General features: G+C 35.5%; 1 protein-coding gene and 1 non-coding gene across 2 annotated transcripts; one reads left to right on the top strand and one right to left on the bottom strand.

Annotated features, from left to right (window-relative positions):
- Nucleotides 1-563: 563 nt before the first annotated feature.
- On the bottom strand, nt 564-3,482 carry LOC141660452 (uncharacterized). The gene is made up of 8 exons (XM_074467437.1): nt 3,347-3,482; nt 2,973-3,098; nt 2,549-2,864; nt 2,202-2,428; nt 1,659-2,108; nt 1,336-1,529; nt 1,068-1,252; nt 564-951 (listed from the first exon to the last, which is right to left on the bottom strand). Exons 1-8 carry the CDS (start codon nt 3,480-3,482, stop codon nt 564-566), a joined length of 2,022 nt encoding a protein of 673 aa, XP_074323538.1.
- A 10,211-nt stretch (nt 3,483-13,693) lies between these two features.
- Nucleotides 13,694-13,800, top strand: LOC141662174 (small nucleolar RNA R71). Its single transcript, XR_012550300.1, has one exon. It is a non-coding gene; the product is annotated as a small nucleolar RNA R71 (small nucleolar RNA).
- Nucleotides 13,801-25,919: the final 12,119 nt, after the last annotated feature.

The raw sequence follows: 25,919 nt of genomic DNA, 5'->3' as shown, positions 1-25,919 counted from the left end.
GTATGTAGTGATGTGAATATGTAGGAGAGATATATAAAGGGAATGAGATAGAAAGGCTATAGAACAATGGGTAGGTTTAGGGTAAAATTCGGGTAGAAGTGGGGTGATTTATTTTTAAATTTTTCTGTTTTTTTCTAAAGAGCACGCGCGAGTGCGCTTAGATAGGGCGCAGGCGCGCCTAGCATCTGTAAAAAAATATTTTTTCTCATTTTTTTAATAAGCAAAGATACTTTGGAATGCGTGGTTGCCTCCCACGAAGCGATTGTTTTATGTCTTTAGCTTGACGTGAAAATTCGAATTTAAGTCGTAGCAAGAATGGCGGTCACCCCCTCGCGGTTCGCCGTATAACCATAGTAATGCTTTAACCTCTGACCATTAACCTTGAATGCTTTATCCGGATGCTTATCAAAAATCTCCACTGTACCATGTGGATATATAGTCTTGACTATGAATAGACCTGACCAACTTGACTTAAGCTTCCCTGGAAAAATTCTGAGACGAAAGTTGAAAAGTAGGACTTGCTGACCAGGCACAAATGACTTGTGCACTAACCTCCTATCATGTCATCTCTTGACCTTCTCCTTGTATAACTTGTTGTTCTCATAAGCTTGAAGACAAAACTCATCGAGTTCATTAATTTGAAGCATTCTCTTATCTCCAGCATCCGACATGTCAAGATTTAGCTTCTTCAAAGCCCTGTACGCTTTATATTCTAACTCAACAGGTAGATGACACGCCTTAACATACACCAACTGGAAAGGAGACATCCCTAGAGGAGTCTTGAATGCTGTTCTGTAGGCCCACACAACTTCATCTAGCTTCAATGACGAATCCTTCCTTGACGGACTCACAACCTTCTCCAAGATTCGCTTGATCTCTCGATTAGAAACTTCAGCCTGTCCATTAGTTTGAGGATGATAAGCTGTGGCGACACGATGATTCACACGATACCTTTCCATTAATGTAGTAAATTTGTGATTGCAGAAATGCGACCCCTCATCACTGATTATTACCTTTGGAGTACCAAAACGTGTGAATATGTGCTTATGAAGAAAATTTATTACCACCTTAGCATCGTTGGTTCACAATGCTTTGACCTCAACCCATTTATACACATAATCCACTGCCAAAAAAATTGATTGTTGCACGGCGAGATAAATGGTCCCATGAAGTCTATTCCCCACACATCAAAAATTTTAACTTCTAGAAGCACATTAAGAGGCATCTCGTCTTTCTTGGACATATTTCCAACCTGTTGACAGCGATCACATCTCAACACGAACAGATGAGCATCTTTAAACAAAGTTGGCTAGAAAAATCCCGCCCGAAGAATACGACAGCTGTCTTCTCTCCACTATAATGGCAACCATACGTAGTGGCGTGACAATCTCGTAAAATACCCTTCGTTTCACTATACAGAATGCACCTCCTGATTATCTGATCTGCCCCATGTCTGAACAAGAACGGGTTATCCCATCGATACCACTTCACTTCATGTAAAAACTTCTTCCTTTGAGCATAAGAAAATTCTGAGGGAATAACATTACTCACAATATAGTTCACAATATCTGCAAATCATGGTTCTTCTTCTTGCACCCCAAAAAGTTGATCATCATGAAAAGTTTCATTGATTAACATGTTATCTTGTGAAGATTTACCTTGATCTTCCAAATGTGATAATTGATCCGTTACCTGGTTTTCTGTACCTTTCCTGTCTATGATTTCCAACTCGAATTCCTGAAGCAAGAGAATCCATCGAATCAAACGAGGTTTTGAATCTTTCTTCGAGAACAGATATCTAATAGCAGCATGGTCAGTGTAAACCGTCACTTTTTTCCCAAGCAAGTATGATATGAATTTCTTGAACCCGTAGACAATTGCCAAAAGCTCCTTCTCCGTATTAGTATAATTTAGCTGAACACCATTAAGGATTTTACTACCATAGTAAACCACATGAAAAATGTTCTTCTTTCTTTGACCAAGAACAACTCCGACTGCAAAATCTCTAGCATCACACATCATCTCGAAGGGTTCATCCCAATTAGGTGCAGTAATAACATGTGCTGTAGTCAAACTCTTTTTCAAAGTCTCGAACGCAACTAAACATTCTTCATGAAACTTGAAGGGAACATCATTCTCCAACAAATTGCACAAGGGTTTAGAGATTTTGGAGAAGTCTTTAATGAATCGTCGATAAAAACTCGCATGACCAAGAAAACTGTGGATTCCTTTAACTGAGATTGGTGGAGGATCAATAACCCCCACCTTCGCCTTATCCACTTCCAGCCCCTTGCTAGATACCTTACGCCAAAGAATGATACCCTGTTGCACCATGAAATGACATTTTTCCCAGTTAAGCACCAGACTGGTCTCAACACAGCTTTTCAGTATCAAGCCCAGATTATGCAAACACTTATCATAAAAAGACCTGAAAAAAGAAAAGTCATCCATGAACACCTCCATATTAATACCAAGCATGTTAGAGAATATGACCATCATGCATCTCTAAAAAGTAGCAGGCGCTCCACAGGGTCCGAAAGAAACTCGCCGGAAAGCGAAAGTGCCGAAAGGACAAGTAAAAGTGGTATTCTCCTCATCTTCTGGGGTAATGCAATTCTGATTATAGCCTGAGTACCCACCCAGAAGGCAATAATACTCATGACCAGCCAACCTGTCAAGCATTTGATTGATGAATGGAAGCGGAAAATGATCCTTCATGGTGGCTTTATTCAGCTTCTGATAATCCATACATACTCTCCACCCTGTGACTGTCCGAGTAGGGATAAGCTCATTCTTCGCATTAGCCACAAATTTAATGCCTCCTTTTTTGGGCACACACTGCACCGGGCTCACCCACGAACTAGCTAAAATAGGATAGATGATCCATGTGTCCAGCTATTTGAGAATTTCTTTCTTCACCACTTCCTTCATGATAGAATTGAGTCTTCTCTGATGTTCAACAGTAGGTTTACTTCCTTCCTCAAGAATAATTTTATGCTGGCAATAGGAAGGGCTGATTCCCTTGATATCTGTTATAGTCCACCCGATTGTTGATTTAAACTCTCTCAGAATGCGCAAGAGCTTGTCTTCATTACTACCTGAAAGGTCATATGTAATAATATAGGTAAAGTAGATGCATCACCTAAAAAATACCTCACAAGTGTGGGAGCTTCTTCAATGGATGGTTTAAGACGCTCTTAAGAATTTTTCAGCTCTGCTAATCCAAGAGACTCGAATGGCAAATTCAACTTCCTCTTCAACGAAGATGCATTCAAAAATTGAAGTTGCTCTGCCCCTTCATCATCTTCACTATCAGATTCCCCTATTAAGGCTCTCTCTAAGGTACCTGACCTTAGCAATTGATCAAGCTCCGAATTCACTACAAAGTCGACCAGCTCTACTTTATAGCACTTTTCTTCATCTGTGGGGAATTTCATTGCATTGAAGACATTAAAAGTGACATCCTGATCCTGAAACCTCATTGTAAGTTCTCCCTTTTGCACATCGATCAATGTGCGACCTGTAGCTAAGAATGGTATTCCCAAGATAATAGGAATCTTCTTATCCTCCTCAAAGTCTAGGACGACAAAATCAGCAGGGAAGATGAGTTTATCTACCTTAACGAAGACATCCTCCACTATACCTCGCAGATAAGTGATGGACCGATCAACCAGTTGTAAGGACATGTTTGTAGGTTTTGGATCTGGGAGACCAAGTCTCCTGAAGACAAACAATGGCATCAGATTGATGTTAGCTCCCAAGTCACACAAACACTTGTCGAAAGATAAATCACCAATGGTGCATGGTATCGTGAAGCTTCCTAGATCTTTAAGTGTAGGAGGCAGTTTCTGTTGCAACACCGCACTGCACTCGTCCGTTAGAACAACGGTTTCCAACTCCTTAAGCTTCAACTTTCGAGATAGAATTGTTAGTGTTTGTTCCCTAGAGACAACACTATGATGTTTTAGTTTAAGACATTAGGATTATTAACGTTTATGTTCTATCGATTATTCCCTTTATAATTTATTAATTTTTAATTTACTGCGATATAAATGTTAGATTAATAAATGTCCTTGGAATATGATATGCAATTCTATGTCTCTAAGTACGTGACTTAGAAATGAGATTATTAGAATAGTATCAATATTCCTAAAGGTCCCTAGTCGAGTATTATTATTAAGGGACAATAATAATGCATTAAGACTGGTGTATTTGTTGACTAATGATCACATCTCATTGATCATAGGTATGATGATACTAAAGTAATAAAACCAGGAAGATGTATATGTATATGGTGCTGGACAGACCCAATGTGAGATTCTACATGTCTGTCGTGTCATAAGCAATTCTCACAGTGATAATGATGTAATTGTCCTTAGACCTGAAGTCATTATATTTTTATAGAGAATTAATATACATTGATTTCATTAAAAATTATCCTTCACCGAGTAATGATAAAAGTGGACATTGGGTATATTATGAATCGTATGAGAAATATGAATGATTTAACCCTCCTATTTTAGGAGTGATATTATTGGTCTCTTGTGTGAGCTAGACTATGAAATGCGTGACCACACTCAAATGTTGATTTGATATGATAGTCTACTCATTGATCAAGGAAACTTGGACTAAACTACGATGATGATGACACATTACATGCCTCTAGTTTTATCCATAATATTTGGTTAAAGGAATTATATTACGTTGTACATTATTCACGAAAGGTTTAATCGATCACCAAATCAATTATTATTAGTTGGGTAGCAATGATGTATTACAAGATGCCGCTCATTGTTTACGATTTTAAATTAGATTTAAAATTCGTTGCCAACGTAATAATAACCTATAGGGTCACACACTAAGAATGCTTAAAGGAGTATTTAATTTAAATTGGATTTAAATTATATTAAATTAATTCGAATTATTTATAATATTAATTAAGTATGACTTAATTAATTAGATAAATATTGATATTCGAATTTACTAATATTAATTATGAAAATCATTTGTTAAATAATTAAGTGTGACCTAATTATTATACAAATAGGAATTTCGAATTAATAATAACTCCTAATTAGTTAAGAATTATAATTCTTATTATACTCTCTATATTATACCTCTTCTGTGGCTGATTTTGTATGCAAGACTTTTACTAAAACTGTAGCAACCAAGGGAGAAGATGGAGAGAGCAAGAAGAAACGAGTTTGTGTTAGTACACATTCAATCCTTGCGTTCAAGCATTCGTGTGGATACCAATAGAGCGTAGATCTCGTGAGCGGGATGCGTGGTGATTCAACAAGATTTGGATCTCCGTTAGTCAACCAATTTGTAAAGCTTCTTAAGGTAAACAATCTGATCTATGAATTAAATATCTATTTTTCACATGAATCCTGCGGTGGGTTTCGAAAATTCTGATTTTTCACATTTTTTAATTACTGTTTCCGTTGCGTTTATGTGCTCGAAACCCAACAATGACATCAGAGCTACTTGCGAAAAGTGTTTAATTCGTTTATGTGTTTACTAAGTTTATGATGATAACATGTATACAATATTCCATGACTGTTATGTATGCGATTTTGTATGTTTTACATGTTGTTATGTTTATATATGCGTATGTAAGTATATGTTTTGAATATATGATATTCATGAGAGTTGTATAATCATACGATGATTATATAATCTGTATATAGACTGATATATACATGTTTTGTGTTTGTTCTTATTATATGAATCATATTTATACAATTCTGAATCGGATGCAGCGGATTTGCTGAAATCTGGGTCTGGTATCCTATTTTGGAAAATGAATACGCTATTTCATATAGAATCGAGCGTCTGAACGAAACTAATAGCTCACACTATCATCGACTGATCTGTAAGGAGTTTGACGTCGTTAAGACCCTGTAATCAGCGATTTAATGTTTTCAGAATTTGATTCTGATTTTTCTGATTTTTTCATATTTTGTTTTTGTGATTAGATCATGATGGGTATGATATGTTAAGATCATATAATGTGTTTTAACATGTTCTTATGTGTTAATTGAGCATGGTGGATGGTTATGGATTATGACCTTAGGTTAATGGTTTTTTTTTTAAATACGGCTTGCATGTCATTTAATCTTGTAATTTTAAAATCTCGAATGTAACTCAAGTTCTTCTTATAAGTTCATTAGATTAGTTTTTGTATTTCATTCTTGTAATGTACATGAAGACATGACGATTTGAAGATCAAGGGTAATCCCAAATGGAGGCCATCCAAGGAAGCAATACAAGAAAGAAGATATGCCATAGTTAGCTTGTATTTATTTTTCACCTTAGATTGACCTAGATCTTTGTCATTAGCTTGATGAAGATCACATAGGATAAAGCCATAACCAACCACGTTTATTTATTGCACTTTACATATATATGCGCATATGATGAATGTATGTGTAGAGTAGTTTATAAAGATGCATGCTTAATTTGATTAAGGATGTATGTATTAGATACGACACTCATGCCATGCTTGTTAAACAAGATAAAATCTGTAATGACTCAAGATTTTAAAATGAACAAACGATTATGAGATTCTCGTATTTATGAAACACAGAATAAAATACAAATTTTCTTTATTTCTGATATGGGGCGATTTTGTCAAAGGTTAGTTCGTTGAACTTGTATGGTTGTAGGTTTTAAGCGAGACCGTTGTGACTCCCTCACTACCTGGAAATCAAACCATTGACGAATATTGATTTGAAGCATTTTATTCAAGGAAAAGTTGGGAATCTCTTTATGATGGGATCATGATTGTTTTAAAATTAACAAAACCCTAAAGTTAATATTAAGTTGATCGGATGCCTTCCAATAAGTCTAATGCGTTAACCCTAGATCAATAAGGAGTGGGTTCGCCAAAGCGAGGGAGATGTGTTGAAGTATATTGATACTTTTGACTATTGGGTTTGACTTAACTAAGTTACCACAATAGGATTGTGAACTTAGAGGCATAGAGTTTGGCGAGATTTATTAGATAAATATGAACAAATATTGTTTCACCAAGCTATCCAAGAGTTATATAGTTGATATAATTGACAAATATTGTCTACCTAAATAATCATATTTTAGGAGAAAAGCTAAAGCTGACCTAACGCATGGTGAAATATGGATCTTGGATGACTAGAAAGGATATAGAAGATATTCTTTCCGAATTAATAGTTAGGGCTATTGATTTGATAGAAATAGTGGGAGATATATATTGTGTATATATATATGAGTAATCACTTGAACATAATATAATGATCATCTGTAGACTAAGTCATTTTATGCACTTTAATATTGTAGATATCAAATGACAAATAACACAAATAACTTCTCTATGTAATAGTCTTTGAGAAGGACAAACTAACATGAAATAATTTCCTCAATTGGCATGGGAACTTGAAGATTGTCCTCAGGTTCAAGGATGTCCCTCAAACCCCTCCCTTATTTCTTCTAGCTGAGAATAAAACAGGTGCTGAACAAAATGCTTTCCAAAAGCAAATTGATTATTAACTGATGTTTCATGTCTCATGCTTGTAATTATGAGTGCTGAGATTTAGAAGCAACAAGAGCATAATGATGCTTATGATATGATTGAGCACCTTCAAAGGATGTTTGAAGGATAGGCTCGTCAAAAATATTTGACAATAATAAGGCACCATATGTTTGCATTAATGAGAGAATGATATCCGGTTGGACCACATGTTCTAAAGATGATAGGTATATGTACCTTGATATTTTGGGTTTCAAGAATAGTCTAAAGACTCAGCTTGATTTGATCAAACAATCTTTGAACAATTTCTTTTCTAAGTTTGTTAAGAACAAAAGGAATGAGATAGACTGAACACTCACTGAGTTGTTAAGAATGTTTATAACTGCTGAAAATAATGCGGTAAAGGCATAAATTACGTCCATATTGATGATGTACACATGGAAAGCAAATGGGAAATGAAAGTGGATAGGCAAGGTGAAGGTTTGATCTTATTCGGTGCCAAACCAAAGTCCAATCCCAAAGGGCTTTTGAAGCCTGATAGTGGTATTGCTAAAGGAGATGATTGTCATTTCTGTGGAAATAACTGGATGATTGGAAGTGAAATTATCGAGCTTGTTTAGAAGATCTAAAGAAGAAGACTAGCAATGGTCAAGCTTCAGGTATCGGGTTAGAATTGGAGCTAAAGTTGTTGCTCTATTTGAAGGAACTCGATACCTAATTTTTCCCATATAGGCGAGATTAAGAACATGATAAATTTTTATTACGTGCATGCCTTTAGGGGATACATTAAATAAATTTCTTGTCACGACAAGAAATATTTTCATTTCAATTAAATAAACAATAGTTGTTTATTCTATTTTAATGATAAGGCTTATAATGTTGCACAATTAGTTAACAATTTATATGTTCTAAGATGACTCAAATCCAACATTACCTCTACCATTGTCGTTAAGCCATATTAATGTGAAACGCATTTATAAGTTACATATAGATGGATAATTAGATAAGTTTGATTTTGAACCATACGAAAGATGCGAACTTTATCTCATTGGTAAAATGACTAAAGCTTCTTTTACCTGATCAGGTGAAAGGGCCGCCGAACGATTATGACTTATATATAATGATGTATGTGGACGAATGCGTATGATGGCAAGGGGGGCTTACACTACTTCATAACATTTACTGATGATTTCAGTAGATATGGATATGTGGTTCTTATGAAGAAGAAATCCGATTCTTTTGAAATGTTCAAAGAATATAAGACCGAAGTAGAAAAGCAAACAAGGGAAAAGTATAAAAGTTTTACGATCAGATCGTGGAGAGAATACTTAAACCTCAATTTAAAGAATTTCTTGAAGGATTGTGATAGTGTATCATAACTTACTCCTTCTGGAACACCTCAATGGAATAGAGATTCTGAGAGGAGAAATCGTACCTTATTGGACATAGTGCGATCGATGATGAGTCAAGCGGATCTTCCATTCAATTTCTAGGGTTATGCTCTAGAAACGACTGCATATACACTTAACCAAGTTCTAACTAAAGCGGTTCAAAATACTCTGTATGAGGTATAGAGTGATAAATGTCATAGCATATCATTTATGAAAATTTGGGGACGTGATGCGTTTATAAAATGTTTAGCCTCTGAAAAGCTTGGACTAAAATTAAATAGATGCTATTTTATGGGATACCCAAGTGAGACTAGGGTATAGTTTTTATAATCCTTCCGAGAACAAAGTGTTTGTTGCTCGGGCCGCTGTATTTTTTGAGGGAGAACTACTTTCTAAGAAAATCAGTGGGAGGATAATACATCTCGATGAAGATCGAGAACCACATGATAATAATGAACCAGAGTTGGAATAAGATCAGAATGTACATCAAAATGTTGAAAGTAATCATGTCCAAGAAACACCGGTTATTCGTAGATCTAGTAGGATTAACCATGAGCCCCGGAAAAATGTTGAATTTCTTTTAACTGAAGATGGTGATGTGATGCTTACGGATAATGATAAGCCTCTCACCTACCAAGATTCTATAAACAGTTCAGACTCCGAGAGATGGCTAGAGGCCATGAAATCCGAGATGGAATCCATGTATTAAAATAAAGTATTAAATTTAGTTCATCCACTCGAAGGGGTAAAACTTATAGGGTGCAAGTGGGTTTTCAAGAAGAAAATTGACATGGATGGTAAAGTACAGACCTATAAGACGCGACTAGTGGCTAAAAGTTTCAAACAATTTCATGGTATAGACTATGATGAGACTTTTTCACCGGTTACTATGGCCAAGTCCATCAGGATTTTGTTAGCAATAGTTGCTTACTTTGACTATGAGATTTGGAAAATGATGTCAAAACTGCTTTCTTATATGGGAGCCTTGAAGAGGATGTATATATGATACAACCTGAGGGTTTTGTTGATCCAAAGCTTGCTAAGATAATTTGTAAGTTTCTTGTATCTATTTAAATATTGAAGCAAGCCTTAAGGAGAATGAATATTCATTTTGATGAAATGGTCAAAGAGTTTGGCTTTATTCAAAATAAAGATGAACCATGTGTTTATAAGAAGGTTAGTGGGAGCCATGTGACATTCCTAGTATTATATGTAGATGGCATATAACAAATAAGGAATGTCATACCTTCTCTACAGGTTATTAAGACTTGGTTGAGAAATAGTTTCTCGGTGAAAGACTTAGGCGATGCTACCTATATATTAGGGATCAAGATCTATAGAGATAGATTGAAAATATTAATCGACCTAGTCGGAGTACATACATTGATAAAATATTACATCATTTTAGGATGCAGGAGATAAAGAATAGATATGTTTCGATGTCTCATGGGATAGTGATCTCAAAAGATAATTGCCCCCTAAATCATTAGATGATAAGGGCCACTTGAGAAAACTCCATATGCTTTAGCAATTGGATCTATAATGTGTACAATGATATGTATTTATCATGATGTTTCATATGCTTTGAGTATGATGAGCAGATACCAGTCTAATCCAGGTGAGGGTCACTGGATAATTTTCAAGAATATTCCTAAGTACTTAAAGAGGACTAAAGATTTGTTTTTGGTGTATGGAGAAGATAGGGAAGTGGTTTTAAAGGGTTACACTGATACTAGTTTCTTAACCTAATTTCTGGATAAACAAGGATGATTATGTGTTTATGTATGGTTTGTGTTTTATTTGAATATAAGTTATGTTAGCTGGAATGGTTCACAGCAAGAACATTGATGTATCTATAAAGGAAGCCGAATATATTGATACTTTTGAAATAGCCAAGGAGACTGTTTAGGCATGTCCTTATGCGATATCACCATATTAATGAGATTAATGATCAAGGAGATATAAATGTAAAGTGCATGGTAATGATAGTGTTGCAGACCCACTGACTAAGGCTTTTTTGCAATATAAGCACGATGGTCATACTAGTTCCATGAGTATTAGATACATGGGTGATTGGCTCTAGTGCAAGTGGGAGATTATTAGTGTTTGTGCCCTAGAGAAAACACTGTGATGTTTTAGTTTAAGACATTAGGATTGTTAATATTTATGTTCTATCGATTATTCCCTTAATAATTTATTAATTCTTAATTTACTGCGATATAAATGTTAGATTAATAAATGTCCTTAGAATATGATATTCAATTCTATATCTCTAAGTACGTGACTTAGAAATGGAATTATGAGAATAGTATCAATATTTCTAAAGGTCCCTAGTTGAGTATTATTATTAAGGGACAATAATAATGCATTAAGACTGGTGTGTTTGTTGACTGATGATCATTGATCATAGGTATGATAATACTGAACTCAAAAACACAGGCAGATGTATATGTACATGGTGTTGGACAGACCCAATGTGAGATTTTATATGTCTTTCATGTCATAATTAATTCTCACAATGATAATGATGTAATGGTCCTTAGACCCAAAGTCATTATATTTCTATACGAGAATTAATATACATTGATTCCATTAAAAGTTATCCTTGACCGGGTAATGATAAAAGTGGACATTGGGTATAATATGAATCGTATGAGAAATATCAATGATCTAGATGGGATTTAACCCTCCTATTTTAGGAGTGAGATTATTGGCCTCTTGTGTGAGCTAGACTATGAAATGCGTGGCCACGCATAAATGTTTATTTGATATGATAGTCTACTCATTGATCAAGGAAACTTGGACTAAACTATGATGAGGATGACACATTACATGCATCTAGTTTAATCTATAATATTTGGTTAAAGGGATCATATTACATTGTACATTATTCACGAAAGGTTTAATCGATCATCGATTCAATTATTATTACTTGGGTAGCAATGATGTATTACTAGATGCCACTCATTATTTACGATTTTAAATTAGATTTAAAATTCATTGCCAACGTAATAATAGCCTAAAGGGCCACACACTGAGAATACTTGAAGGATTATTTAATTTAAATTGGATTTAAATTATATAAAAGTAATTCGAATTACTTATAATAATAATTAAGTATGACTTAATTAATTAGATAAATATTGATATTCGAATTTACTAATATTAATTATGAAATTCATTTGTTAAATAATTAAGTGTGACTTAATTATTATACAAATAGGAATTTTGAATTAATAATAAATCCTAATTAGTTAAGAGTTATAATTCTTATTATACTCTCTATATAATATCTCTTGTGTGGCTGATTTTGTATGCAAGACTTTTACTAAAACCCTAGCCAGCAAGGGAGAAGATGGAGAGAGCAAGAAGAAACGAGTTTGTGATAGTATACATTCAATCATTGCGTTCAAGCATTCGTGTGGATACCGATAGAGCGTAGATCGCGAGAGCTAGATGCGTGGTGATTGAACAAGCTTTGGATCTCCATTAGTCAACCAATTTGTAAAGCTTCTTAAGGTAAACAATCTGATCTACGAATTAAATATCTGTTTCTCGCATGGATCCTACGGTGGATTTCGAAAATTCTGATTTTTTACATTTTTTAATTACTGTTTCCATTACGTTTATGTGCTCGAAACCCAACAAGAATACCGTTCATGAACTTAGCATAGCTCGGAATCCGCTCTAGAGCTTCTACAGAAGGTATGTTAATATGTAATTTCTTGAAAACCTCCAGAAACTTGGCAAATTGCTTGTCGAAGTTCTACTTCTGAAGTCTTTTAGGATATGGAGGAGGCGGATAGTCCTGTTTGTCTCCTGTATTCTGCTCAGGAATAGTGTGTTTAACAGAATTTTTCTTCATTTCCACTTCGCCATCATTCTGATCAGCTGTATCATCAAAAATTATAGTTTCTGGTACAGGGCCTGGCGCGGGTGTGCCTATATGGAGCGCGGGCGCGCTTGGCTTCTGCTGAAAATTTTTAGATTCTGATTTTTGATGGTTAGCGACCCTTGCAGACCTCAAATTGATTGCTTTCAACTATTCTTTGACTTCCCTCTTGCCTGGGTTAGCTTCCGTATCATTAGGAAGAGTTCCTTGTGGTCGATTCAGCAGCGCATTAGCAATTTGGCCTGTTTGATTCTCCAAAGTTTTGATCAAAACAATTCCTCCAATTCAGATTTTTTATTAGCAGATTGACCGGAATTTCCATGAGATTATTGTTGTATTACTGGTGGCTGAAATTGTTTCCTTGGTGCATACTGTTGGTGAAAACCAGGAGGGTTGAATGGCTTGGTTCCAAACTGATGATAAGGCTGTTGTGGATATTGCATACCACTCTGATTATTGCTCCAGCTGAAATTAAGATGGTTTCGGTTGTTAGGATGATAAGTGGCAGGAACTGGTTGCTGTGGTCTCTGAAAATTAGTCACAAACTGTGTTGACTCACTAGATATAGCACATTGATCCGTCGCATGTGTACATGCACAAAGCTCACAAACACTTGCTATCTGATGAACTCCATAGTTAGACAGAGAATCCACATTTATAGTCAATGCCTTTAGCTGAGCAGCTATAGTCGTAGCTGTATCCACCTCCAGAATTCCTGCTACCTTGCCATGTGGTAGTCTCTGAGTTGGGTTTTGATATTCATTAGCAGCCATCATTTCAATTAGCTTGAAAGCTTCCTCATAGCTCTTAGCTCATAAAGCTCCACCTGATGCTGCATCGAGCATGGGTCTTGACTGAGCTCCTAAACCATTATAGAAGCAATTGAATACCATCCAATCAGGTATTCCATGATGAGGACACTTCCTAAGCATCTCCTTATAGCGCTCTCAAGCTTTACAAAAAGATTCTCCTGACTGATGTGCAAATTGAGTAAGAGCATTCCTGATTGCAGCTGTTTTTTCCATAGGAAAAAATTCAGTAATAAATTTTTGAGAAAGATCCTCCCATGTCGCAATAGAACCTGGTGGTAGAGAGTGCAACCAGCTCTTAGCTTTATCCCTTAGAAAAAATGGGAAAAGTCTCATTTCACAGCATCTTTCGAAAAACCATTGAACTTGAAGGTGTCGCAAATCTCGATGAAATCCCTAATGTGCATATTGGGATCTTCCGTTAGAGCTCCCCCATACTAGACTGAATTATGTACCATTTGAATCATGCCAGGCTTGATTTCAAAGGTATTAGCTGCAATGGCTGGTCTGACAATGCTAGACTGAATGTCATTGATTTTAGGTTAAGAATAATCCTTCAATGCTTTTGTTTCTACTTCTGGTTCTCCTTTTGCAATAATCACTTTTGTTTCTACTTCTTCTAGTTTGTCCTTAAGAGATTGAGAATGTTTTCGCATACACGCTCGATCAAATACCTGAAACACACAAACAAAGTAAAATTTATAAGAAGAATAATCCGAGTCAGTGAACTTTAACGACCACTGATGACAAGCACATAAACTAAATTTAACACCGATCCCCGGTAGTGACGCCAAAAACTTGTTTGCACAAAAACACGCAAGCGTATGCGGTCACAAGTAGTATACGATTAAGTTAAGTTCGTTCCCACATAGATTGATTTAATTTAGAATGTGCACTTATGCAACAATGTGTGATTATTATTCACTGCTAAGACAAGTATCAAATTGAGTTTGATTATCTAAAATTAATTATGCTTGAATGAATTAACTATGAAATTAAAAATCAAGTTACTTATATGAAATAAAACATGGGATTCTAACATCATTAAATACTTCATTCAGAGTTTATGCCTTTAATCATAGTATGTGATGGTTATGATAACTAATCAGACAACATGAAATTAGTAGACACTATCTTTTAATATTTGTGTACCCTACTACTCATCATCCACAAATAAGATAGAAGCTAGACAGACACCAATTATTTTTAGACCCTATATGTCTATAAGAATTGAAAACATAACGGTTTAAGAGCAAGTTATCTATTGAGATCACATAGGGCAGCGTAAGATGGTTAAAATTACACTACGAATCATGCATTTTAAAATATCCATAAACCTATGATATCATGGCAAGTTCTAAACCCCTATATCCACTTCTGCATTCAATAGAGATTAACAAACAACTTAGATGTTAGCTACGCATCCAAGAAGATTAAGCACAACGATACTAGGAAATCATAATTCATCACACACTGAAAACTTTAGGCAATCAACTACTAAACTCCAGAAATAAATCCGTTAGAATCCCACGATAACGATTAGTTCATAATCGAGTGTCTCGTCATAATGGTTTCCAATGAAAACATGATAATAAAAAGGTTCTAAATACTATAAGAAAATAAAAAATTATTAAGGTTTAGAAAACAAATCCGAAACAAGCATCCAAAGTATTGCCTAATTAGAAGAATACAAAAGAACGATATTGTAATAACCCAAATCCGGGGTCAAGATTTGGTGTCATGAAATAATATTTACATAAAATAAAAGAATATTCGATTAACCCCTTGAATCCGGATCGTTTACAAGTTATGGTATGAAACAAGAATCTAATCTTCTACAACTTACAACAACTAAAATACAAATGAGAATACCTTTGTCCTAATGCTCTTGTCATATTCTTCTATGTTAGATATATTTGATAATGTAATGTGTAATATGATTTGTGTTTAGTTTTCAGATCTTACTAAACAGGACAAATCAGTACTTAACTGGAAATCATCACTTATACTGAAGACAAAGCTTAAGATATCAGAACTTAAGTTATCAGAACTTAAGTGATCAAAAGATATTTATCAGGAGATAATATCAGGACTTAAGATGACTTTTAGATAAGACAGGCGGATGATTAAAAGGAAAGAAGATCGAGACTAAGACATAAAGAATTATGCATGAAGAAAGAATTCTATGAAGAATAGAATACTTGGAAGAAAAGATAACTAGTTGATATATTTTAGGAAACATAATTATATTCCATATCAATTAGAATTTATCTTGTAACTGTGTAGTATATAAACACAGGCATAGGGTTTACACTATAAGTATTATCATTATCGAAGTTATTATTCTTTGTAACCCTAGCAGCTCTCGTGATAATTTGTTCATCACTGACAGAGGACAGTTCCATATTGTAACAGAGTTTATTGTGTTGAATAAAATCTATTTTCTGTTACTTGAGTTCTTATATTCGATTTGATTGTGCTAAACACTATATTCAACCCCCTTCTACAGTGTGTGTGACCTAACAAGTGGTATCAGAGCAATCTGTTAACACACAAACAGTTTAAGATACAAAAACAATCATGTCTGAAGAAGAAACTCCAACCAAGCCCACCAAAACTGAAGAACCTCCAAAAACCATAACTCATTGTCGATATGAGACTATAAGAGTTCCCATGTTGAAACCTTCTGAATATTCCATATTGAAAGTGAAGATGGCTATGTTTCTGGGAGCTACAGATCCAGAATATCTCGACAGGATTTATGAAGGACCACATATGCCAACAAACTCTCTGTGGAAGTTGCAGGTCAGCCAACAAAGTCTGTACCAAATGAGAAAAGTGATTACACTGCTGAAGATATCTCATCGATTGCAAAGGATGCAAAGGTAAGACACTTGCTGCATAGTGCCATTGATAATGTCATGTCAAACAGGGTAATTCAATGCAAGAATGCAAAAGAGATATGGGATGCTTTGGAAACAAGGTGTCAGGGAACTGATTCAATCAAGAAGAACAGGAAGACTATACTCACTCAAGAATATGAGCACTTTGACTCAAAGCCTGATGAGTCATTAACTGATTTATATGATAGATTTGTCAAACTCTTGAATGATTTGTCACTAGTTGACAAAGAGTATGATATTGAAGATTCAAATCTAAAATTCCTGTTATCACTTCCTGAAAGATGGGATTTGAAGGCCACAATAATAAGAGACAACTATAATCTTGATGAAACAACTCTTGATGAAATTTATGGGATGCTCAAGACTCATGAACTTGAGATGGAATAAAGAAGCAAGAGGAATGGAAGAAAGTCAAGGACAATTGATTTTGTGGCTGAGGAGGAAAGTCCCAAAGTTGCTACCTCAAAGAAAGGCAAAGGAAAAGCTCTCATCACAAAGTCTGATACGGAGTCATCAAGTTCTGATAGTGATGATGACTCAGAAACTGAAAGTATATCTGAGATAGACCCTGATAAAGAGATGATGAAGCTGTGTGCTCTTATGGTAAAAAAAATCACAAAGATTGCATACAGAAAAGTCAGAAGAGGAAAGAAGTTTTCCAGGAAAGGTGCAAGTTCTGAAAAGAAAGGTTTCAGAAAATCTGAAGGCAAAGGAGGAAAGTCTGATATAGCAGATTACTCAAATGTTAAATGCTACAATTATGGTGAGAAAGACCACATATCTCCTGATTGCAGAATAGGGAAGAGTGACAAAGGCAAGGCTCTTGTCACAAAGGAGAAAAACTGGTCAGATGCTTCAGATTCTGAGGATGAGGAAAACTATGCCTTGATGGCAAATGTTGATAGCAGTTCTGATACTGCTGACTTAAAGGTACCTCAAACTACTTATGCCTTTCATACTGATGATATTACTGAGTTGAGAAGATATCTTAAAACCATGGTCATTAGTTATAAAGATCAAACTTTAACATGTGAAAGATTAACTTCTGAAAATCTTGCTTATAAAAAGAGGAATGATTATTTAGAAAAGGAGTTAGTCATGTTCCATTAAACTCAGAAAGATAGAGATGATGCCTTTTATGTTAGGGATGAAGTGTTAAAAATGAATGAATCTCTAAAAACTGAGTTAGAAAAGGAAAGAGAGATTATCAGGATTTGGACTAACTCTGGTAAAGCAACTCAGGATATTCTTAGTAGTGGAAACTGGAAAGAGGGCATAGGTTATGGAGATGATAAGAACAGTAAGAGAACTGTAGAAACTGAGCCTATAGTTGTTAAACAAAAACCAAAGGTAAATCCTGTTAAGTTTGTAACTGCAAAGTCTGATATTGAGAAATCAGAATTTAAGGGGGAAGTAACTTCTGACAAACCTAAACAGGATAAGCCAACTGAAGTTAACATAGGCTTAATGACTAAGAAGCAGCTTAAACATAAGCTGAAAGATGTTAAGAATGTAAAGAAGGTAAAACTACCTAGGAAAAATAGGAATAGAAAGGAAGGTGTCAACAAAAGTAACAATTATAAGCCTGTTCCTAATGCTCCTAGAAAAACATGTCATAACTGTGGAAACTCTAACCATCTGGCTTCTTTTTGCAGGAAGAATAAGAACATAAACTCCTTACCTTCAAAGTCAGGAGTTAAGAGTCATTCTGTTAGATATAAGCCACAAAATCCTTGTTTTCATTGTGGTAGTTTATGGCATTCCATTTATACTTGTAAGGAATATCATAGTTTGTACTATGATTATTATCAAATAAAACCTTCTGTAAAGAAAATTAGCATTATTCCTTCTAGAATAAGTACTGATGCAAAGTCTGATATTGCAAATTTTGATAAGAAAACTGTTAACATAAACTCTGATGCTAAATCCGCTGCAAATGTTAACAAACTTAAAAAGGCCAAAGGATCCAAGCAAGTTTGGGTCCTTAAAACTAATCATTAGTGGTCTTTGTGATTGCAGGGCAACAGGAATAACATCCTAGTTCTGGACAGTGGATGTTCAGGACATATGACTGGAAATAAAGCCCTGCTATCAGACTTTGTAGAGAAAGCTGGCCCAGGTGTTTCTTATGGAGATGGCAACATTGGAAAAACTCTGGGATATGGCAATATCAATCTTGGGAATGTCATCATTGAAAAAGTAGCTCTGGTCTCAGGACTTAAGCACAATCTGCTGAGTGTGAGTCAAATCTGTGACAGAGGTTATCATGTGGATTTCTTTGAAGAACACTGTGAAGTTGTAAGCAAATATGCAGGCAAAGTTGTTCTGAAAGGATACAGGCATGGTAACATTTATGAAGCCAATCTTTCAACAAGTACTGATGGTTCTGTAATCTGTCTGTTGAGTAGAGCATCAATTGAAGAAAGCTGGGATTGGCACAAGAAAGTCTCTCATTTAAATTTTAACAATATAAATGAACTTTTCAAGAAACATCTTGTGAGAGGACTGCCAAAATCAGTATTAGCTCCTGATGGCCTTTGTGATTCATGTCGGAAGGCAAAACAAAGAAAATCTTCATTCAAGAGCAAGACTGAATCATCAATTCTTGAGCCTTATCACCTACTACATGTTGATCTATTTGGTCCAGTGAATGTCATGTCTATTGCAAAGAATAAATATGCTATGGTCATAGTGGATGAGTTCACCAGATACACATGGGTGTATTTCTTGCACACAAAAAGTGAAACTGCATCTATTTTGATTGATCATGTCAAACAACTGGATAAATTGGTCAAAGATTCTATGAAGATCATAAGAAGTGATAATGGCACTGAGTTCAAGAACTTGATCATGGAAGAGTTCTGCAAAAACCATGGAATAAAGCAGGAATTTTCTGTTCCTGGAACTCCATAACAATATGGAGTTGTTGAAAGAAAGAATTGAACTCTTATTGAAGCTGCACGAACTATGCTTGATGAAGCAAAGTTGCCAACCTACTTTTGGGCTGAAGCTGTGCAGACTGCTTGTTTTACTCAGAATTCAACACTTATCAACAAGCATGGAAAAAAACCATATGAAATGGTGAAGAAAAAGAAGCCAAATCTAAAGTATTTTCATGTATTTGGATGCAAGTGTTTTGTTCTTAAGACTCATCCCGAACAGCTATCTAAATTTGATCTAAAAGCTGATGAAGGAATTTTTGTTGGATATCCACTTTCTACAAAAGCCTTCAGAGTCTACAATTTAAGAACAAGGGTTGTCATGGAATCTATCAATGTCTCTTTTGATGATAAGAAGATTACTGGACTTGAAGATTTCAATGATCATGATCAGCTGAGATTTGAAAATGAAGCTTTAAATTCTGATTCTATAACTCTTGATAGTCTAAAACCTGATACTGCAAACTCTGATGGATTAAACTCTGATGTCATTGAAACTGTGGTGACTACGCCAAAAGAAGATGCACCTGTACAGGAGGAGCATACTGAAGATACAACCACATCTCAAGAAGCATCAGAACCCACAACAGGCTCTTCAAGTTCTAATTCGTCAAGTTCTGATGGGCCATGTTCTGATATTTCTGGAAACTCAAATTCTGAAGGATCCAACTCAGAGAGCATAATTTCAGGGGGAGCATCAGAAAATGTTGATGGAGACAGCATGGATCATGGGGGAGCATCCAGTTCTAGAGAAACCTTCCATCTGCAAGGAAGTGGACTAAAGCACATACACCTGACTTAATTATTGGAAATCCTGATGCAGGTGTCAGAACTAGAACAACTACATCAAATGAATGCATCTATCATTCTTTTCTTTCTCAGACTAAACCAAAAAAACGGGCATCGCAGAATAGGACTATCTTGTAATTTTTGCATGTAATTGCTAAATTTCATCAAATGTAATCATCTGATATATCAATGAAATTTTCTTTAATTGCAAGATTTGTTCTTTGTTTCTCAAATTATGTGAATGTGCATGTTTAATTGCAATTTAATAATCTTTACTTCATCGACTTTTAATCTTATTTTGTGATGGATATTTTGATTAAATTCTATTGATTTGAGGAAACAACTGAGGAACAGGTTCCCATATCAGAACTTGTTGTTGTAGAAGATGAGAAGGTTTCTTCTCAAAAAGATACTGTAACTGGGAGTTCTAGGCCCCTCAAAAGGCTTAGAAAGTTAAAATCTGATGATAAAGCTCCTACAGTGTCTCCACCTTTGAAGAAATTAAAGAAATAGAGAGATTATAGGGACATAGTTGAGTCAGATTTAGATGTAATGGAAGCAGCTAAGGAAGGGGATCAGGAAACTCTGATCTCAACAAAACCAATTGTTATCGAATCACTTCCTTCTACATGACATGAAACTGCTCAAGACAAAATTCCTACACCTCATATGTTACCTATAGTTGCTCCAGTACATACTGAAGAACCAGGTACAAGTGCTGAAATTGATATTCATAACTTGATTGTGCCTGAAGTTTTGTACTTGGAAGCTCCACCAATTCAACTCACTCCACCAACAACATCAATTTTGGATGTTGATCAGAACCTGGCTGCAGATCAGAATTTAGAGGATGATGATGAAGCCTCTATAGCCTCTCATACTGCTATTTTATCCGAGGATGCTGATACTGCAGGCACTACAAGTTCTGATGCTGCTAATGAAGAAATTACTGGTGAAGCTGCTGCTACTTTAGATGCTAATGCAGCTGGACCATCAGGATATGCACCTCAACAAACAATTACTAAAGCTGAATTAGTTAAGAAGTTTGTTATAAGGGAAGCACCTGTACCTTGGAGTGAAACTCCTAGAAGAAAGGAGTGGACTAAGGAATGGAACACAGTTAGTTTTGTTCCTTCTAAAAAGATTCTTGCTGAGCATCTGGAAAAAGCTGATGAAACGTTGATAAATGATGATTTCAAGGCACAACTGAGAGTTGCTGCATTGAGTACTAGGCACCTCCAGGGTCAACACTCAACAACTCATGCCAAGGTGAATAAAATTCAAAAAACTTTGATCCAGCAAGATATGAATGTGAAACTTTAAAAGAACAGTTTTTTCAAGCCAGCCTTTGACAGAATTGCCTACATTGAGAAAACTTCGGAGAAGCAACAAACTCAAAATGAAGAAATTATGAAGAATCCAGCTTCTCACCAAAATCAACTCAATGAGATCCAATCCTCAGTAGAATTGCTTGTCTCTCTTCTTTTACCTGCTGATGCCAAAAAGGGGGAGAAAGTGATTAAGTCCAAATGCAAATCTATTCAGACACTGAAAGGAAAGAATGATGGAAATGATGACCAGGGAAACTCGAACAAGGGTACAGGTCAAGGTCAAGGCAAAGGATTTTCATCAAGTAAAGCTAGAATTACAAGTCAAGGAACAAGTTCTGATACTGGGAGAAGAATAAGTTCTGATACTGGTAAAAGGATAAGTTCCGGTGAACATCTGGAACTTGATGAAGAAATTTTAAAACAGTTATTTCTTTAAAGAAAATCCAGGAATGGACTTTGAGAGTCTAAAGGAAGAAGAAGCTAGACTCAAAACAGATGGGGTCAAGACAAAATTTAAAACTTATGTTGTTGAAAAGAAATTTCCAAAGCCTAAGGGTATTGTGATAAAGGAAATAACAAGTTCTGAGGCAACCAAAGCCAAATCACAAGTGGAAATTGATCCAAAGTCCAAGGGAAAAGAAAAAGTTGATGAACCTGTAAAGGTTTATATGCCAGTCATGGATGAAGAAATAATTGATGATGAAGAAGATGCTAGTCTTACTCTGATGCAAAAGAAGATTTTTCAAACAACCTCTAACATGGCTCATGTTGTTCAGAGTCAAGATATAGTAAGTTCTGATATGACAGTGAAGCAAGCAACCTCTGACATAGCTCAAGTTGGCATGATATCAGAAGATAAGGAAAAGGAAACCTCTGACATTGCTCATGTTAAACCTTCAAAGATACTCCTACCAGGATTTACCAAAGCTAAACAGACTCAACCTTTGAAGACTGCAACAAGTGGTTTTGAAGCAAGAGTTGTTATAGGAAAGGAAGCAAGAGATAAATCTGGGTTAGGTAGTTCTGATGAAGAAGAGTACATAACACTACCAATGATCCGACTTCCTTAAGTGAACCAGGTGTTGGAGCAACTCCTGAAAGATTGAATCGACATGAATCTGTACAAATGGTTTACCTTACCTTTTTGAAAGAACATATCTTGTTATATTTTATGACAGATGGAAGGGTATACCAGATTAAGCAGAATGCTATACCACTGAAGTATTTTGAGGAACTGGAACATGCTCTATTCCGACTTCAAGTGAAAGATAGATTAACAGATAGTGCTGCAGGGTATTTAAAGTCTCAAATTTAAAGACAGAAGAAGCTTTACTCTGTAAAGTCTGACAGCACATACTGTCCCAAGTACAGAGATCACAAAGGTGATATAGTCGAAATGAAGCCTAACTCTGCAAAGATTATAACTACTTTTCTGGGTTATAAAGCTGTGGAATTCAATCTAGAGTCTGACAAGGCATATCTGATCAGACTAGATTAGGAGATAAGAAAAGCTAAGATAAATGATCTCAGAGCAGCTATTTTTCAAACTGGAGAAGATACAGCTGAATTGATAAATGCTAAAAGGAGGATGGTTAATGAACTTGAATATGCTGAGAGATGTTTCTTGAAGAACTATCTCCGAACAACTCCTGAAGATATTGAAGACAGAGCTTAAGATATCAGAACTTAAGTTATCAGAACTTAAGTTATCAGAACTTAAGTGATTAGAAGATATTTATCAGGAGATAATATCAGGACTTAAGATGACTTTCAGATAAGACAGGCGGCTGATTGAAAGGAAAGAAGATCGAGAACAAGACAGAAAGAATTATGCATGAAGAAAGAATTCTATGAAGAATAGAATACTTGGAAGAAAAGATAACTAGTTGATATATTTTAGGAAGCAGAATTATATTCCTTATCAATTAGAATTTATCTTGTAACTGTGTAGTATATAAACACAGGCATAGGGTTTACACTATAAGTGTTATCATTATCGAAGTTATTATTCTTTGTAACCCTAGCAGCTCTCGTGATAATTTGTTCATCACTGACAGAGGACAGTTCCATATTGTAACAGAGTTTATTGTGTTGAATAAAATCTATTTTCTGTTACTTGAGTTCTTATATTCGATTTGATTGTGCTAAACACTGTATTCAACCCTCTTCTACAGTGTGTGTGACCTAACATTCCAACTTCTTCAACCTCTCGCAACAGAGATTTCTCTAACTTTTGTTGTCTATCAAAGCTATTCACTTTTATCCTTATATGTGTCTGGCAGAAATAAGAATTTACAAAGCAAGAGTGAGCCAAAAATGCCCAGCAAGTATATAATTTGAGTTTCAAGCATTAGTATCAAAGGAAAATTTTTCGGACAAAATCTTAAAAAAATTTAAACAGTTATATTTAATTGAGTGAGTTGAGCGAATAAACATTGGCTGTCGCCAGCCTTTGACTATAAATCCAAAACTGACAAGCGATTTCCCGATTCATCTCCTGAATCAGGGTTTTGTCCGGTTTTGGAATCATAAAACCTTTCGAGAGAGAATGTCGTTAATGGCGATCAATAACAAATTAGAGTGGACACTAGTTAACATCTATATCCTGCTGATCAGTCAGTATATAGTGCAGATCTATACCCACCTGTATAGATCCAGTCGGGTCCCCAGGCTCTACGACCTATCTCAAGGCACCGGTCATGTTCCGGTCCTTAGGATTAAGTAAAACTTAATCCCACACATCATCATTATCCAGCCCATGGAGTATTTTGATATCAAATCATTTTGAATTCAAAACATCCCAACTCAGGGTTCGCAAATAACCCGAAAAAATGGGTATTTGCTCAAGAGAGCAATCGAATTATAAGAACAAGAATAAAACGATAATGCATAATCATAGTAATTGCGGCAAAATGTAAAACATTTAACTATTCTGAACTTAGAATATGAATGAATAAATATTTGCAGTATTTTAAAAGAAAAATCAGGAATACTTGCCTCAATACGCTTTAATCGCTATTAGTAGTTGACATTGATTCGACTTGATTGTTCGGCTTTATCGTCAAACTACTATCTCATTCTGGATACGATCCCAACATTCAGGCCCTTCAATTGGAACTTCGTTGATCTCAACGTCTAATCACTAGATCGTTCCTAATCCGATGTCGATACTCGGGTTTTCCGTCTAGGACCTTACAGGGTTAAAATGCCCTAATTCAGATAACCGCTTAAGCTTAACATCAAATCGCTATCCTATTCTACCGATACGATTTCATAACCGAACTCATATTTATATGTATTATTGAAATACACATAGCAATTATGGTTCACATCTTTGAAACTCGGTTCGGTATTTATTTTCAGAAAATACATATATTCGTCATTTTGAAAAATATGGCAATCGATTATTTGTAATTTTTTTTGTCTCAATCGCACTTAAGCTCATATAATATAACTATATATGGTTATTCGATGTCTCCGATAATTATAGGTTACGTTCCCGTAATTTCGGAATTAAGTTCCCCACAATCGGGCAGCGTCTCCTTTGTTTATCAGCCTACCCATCGAAAAAATTCGACGTCAATCCAAAACAACAATCCAATCACAACAACAACAACCAACCACCATTCGCAATCCCAATCACCGATACAATTCAGTTATTAATTATTTTTTTATTCGTACTTTTATTCATATTTTTATGTTTTTATTCGTATTTTTATTTTACTCGTAAGACTTAGACAAAAATCATCATTGTCCACCGTCGAATCGCCGAGATTTATCATCGACGGCGGTAAAATTCGTCGGGATTCGTCGGTACCCGACAAATTCGGATTTCCATACGAATTCCACCAATTAATTAATTTTTTTCCGCTAGAAAATCTTTTATTTCATGAAATCAATCATGGTTTATCTGTAAAAAAATGAAATAATTAATAAAAATTATTCCGTTATATAATCGAACCAACTTCTATAACAATATTCACACCACACACGCGCCTACACGCGCAATCGGAAAAGGACAGGGCGGCTGGAAACCAATAGAAACCAGGCGGCACAGCAACACAAGATACAGAGTACACAACACAACACGGACACGCACAGAACACAGACAATCATCACGCATACCACATGCGCCGCCCAACTCGCCACCGTCTCGCTGGAAACCCGAGGAGAGGCTGCGATTCAAGGCGACATACACACACACCTGAATAAACACACATGATATAACACACACAAGATTACACATATATACATGATTGTATATATATATATATATACACGCAATAAAAAGTCAGCCCAAAAGAAAACAGGGGAGCAGGGGCGGCGAGTCGCCGGAAAAGAAATCGAAATAACGGCGG

Source organism: Apium graveolens, chromosome 5, assembly GCF_009905375.1.
Source record: "Apium graveolens cultivar Ventura chromosome 5, ASM990537v1, whole genome shotgun sequence".
NCBI lineage: Eukaryota > Viridiplantae > Streptophyta > Magnoliopsida > Apiales > Apiaceae > Apium > Apium graveolens.
The sequence above is the reverse complement of the archived record's forward strand: the minus strand, read 5'-3'. Positions and strand labels throughout refer to the sequence as shown.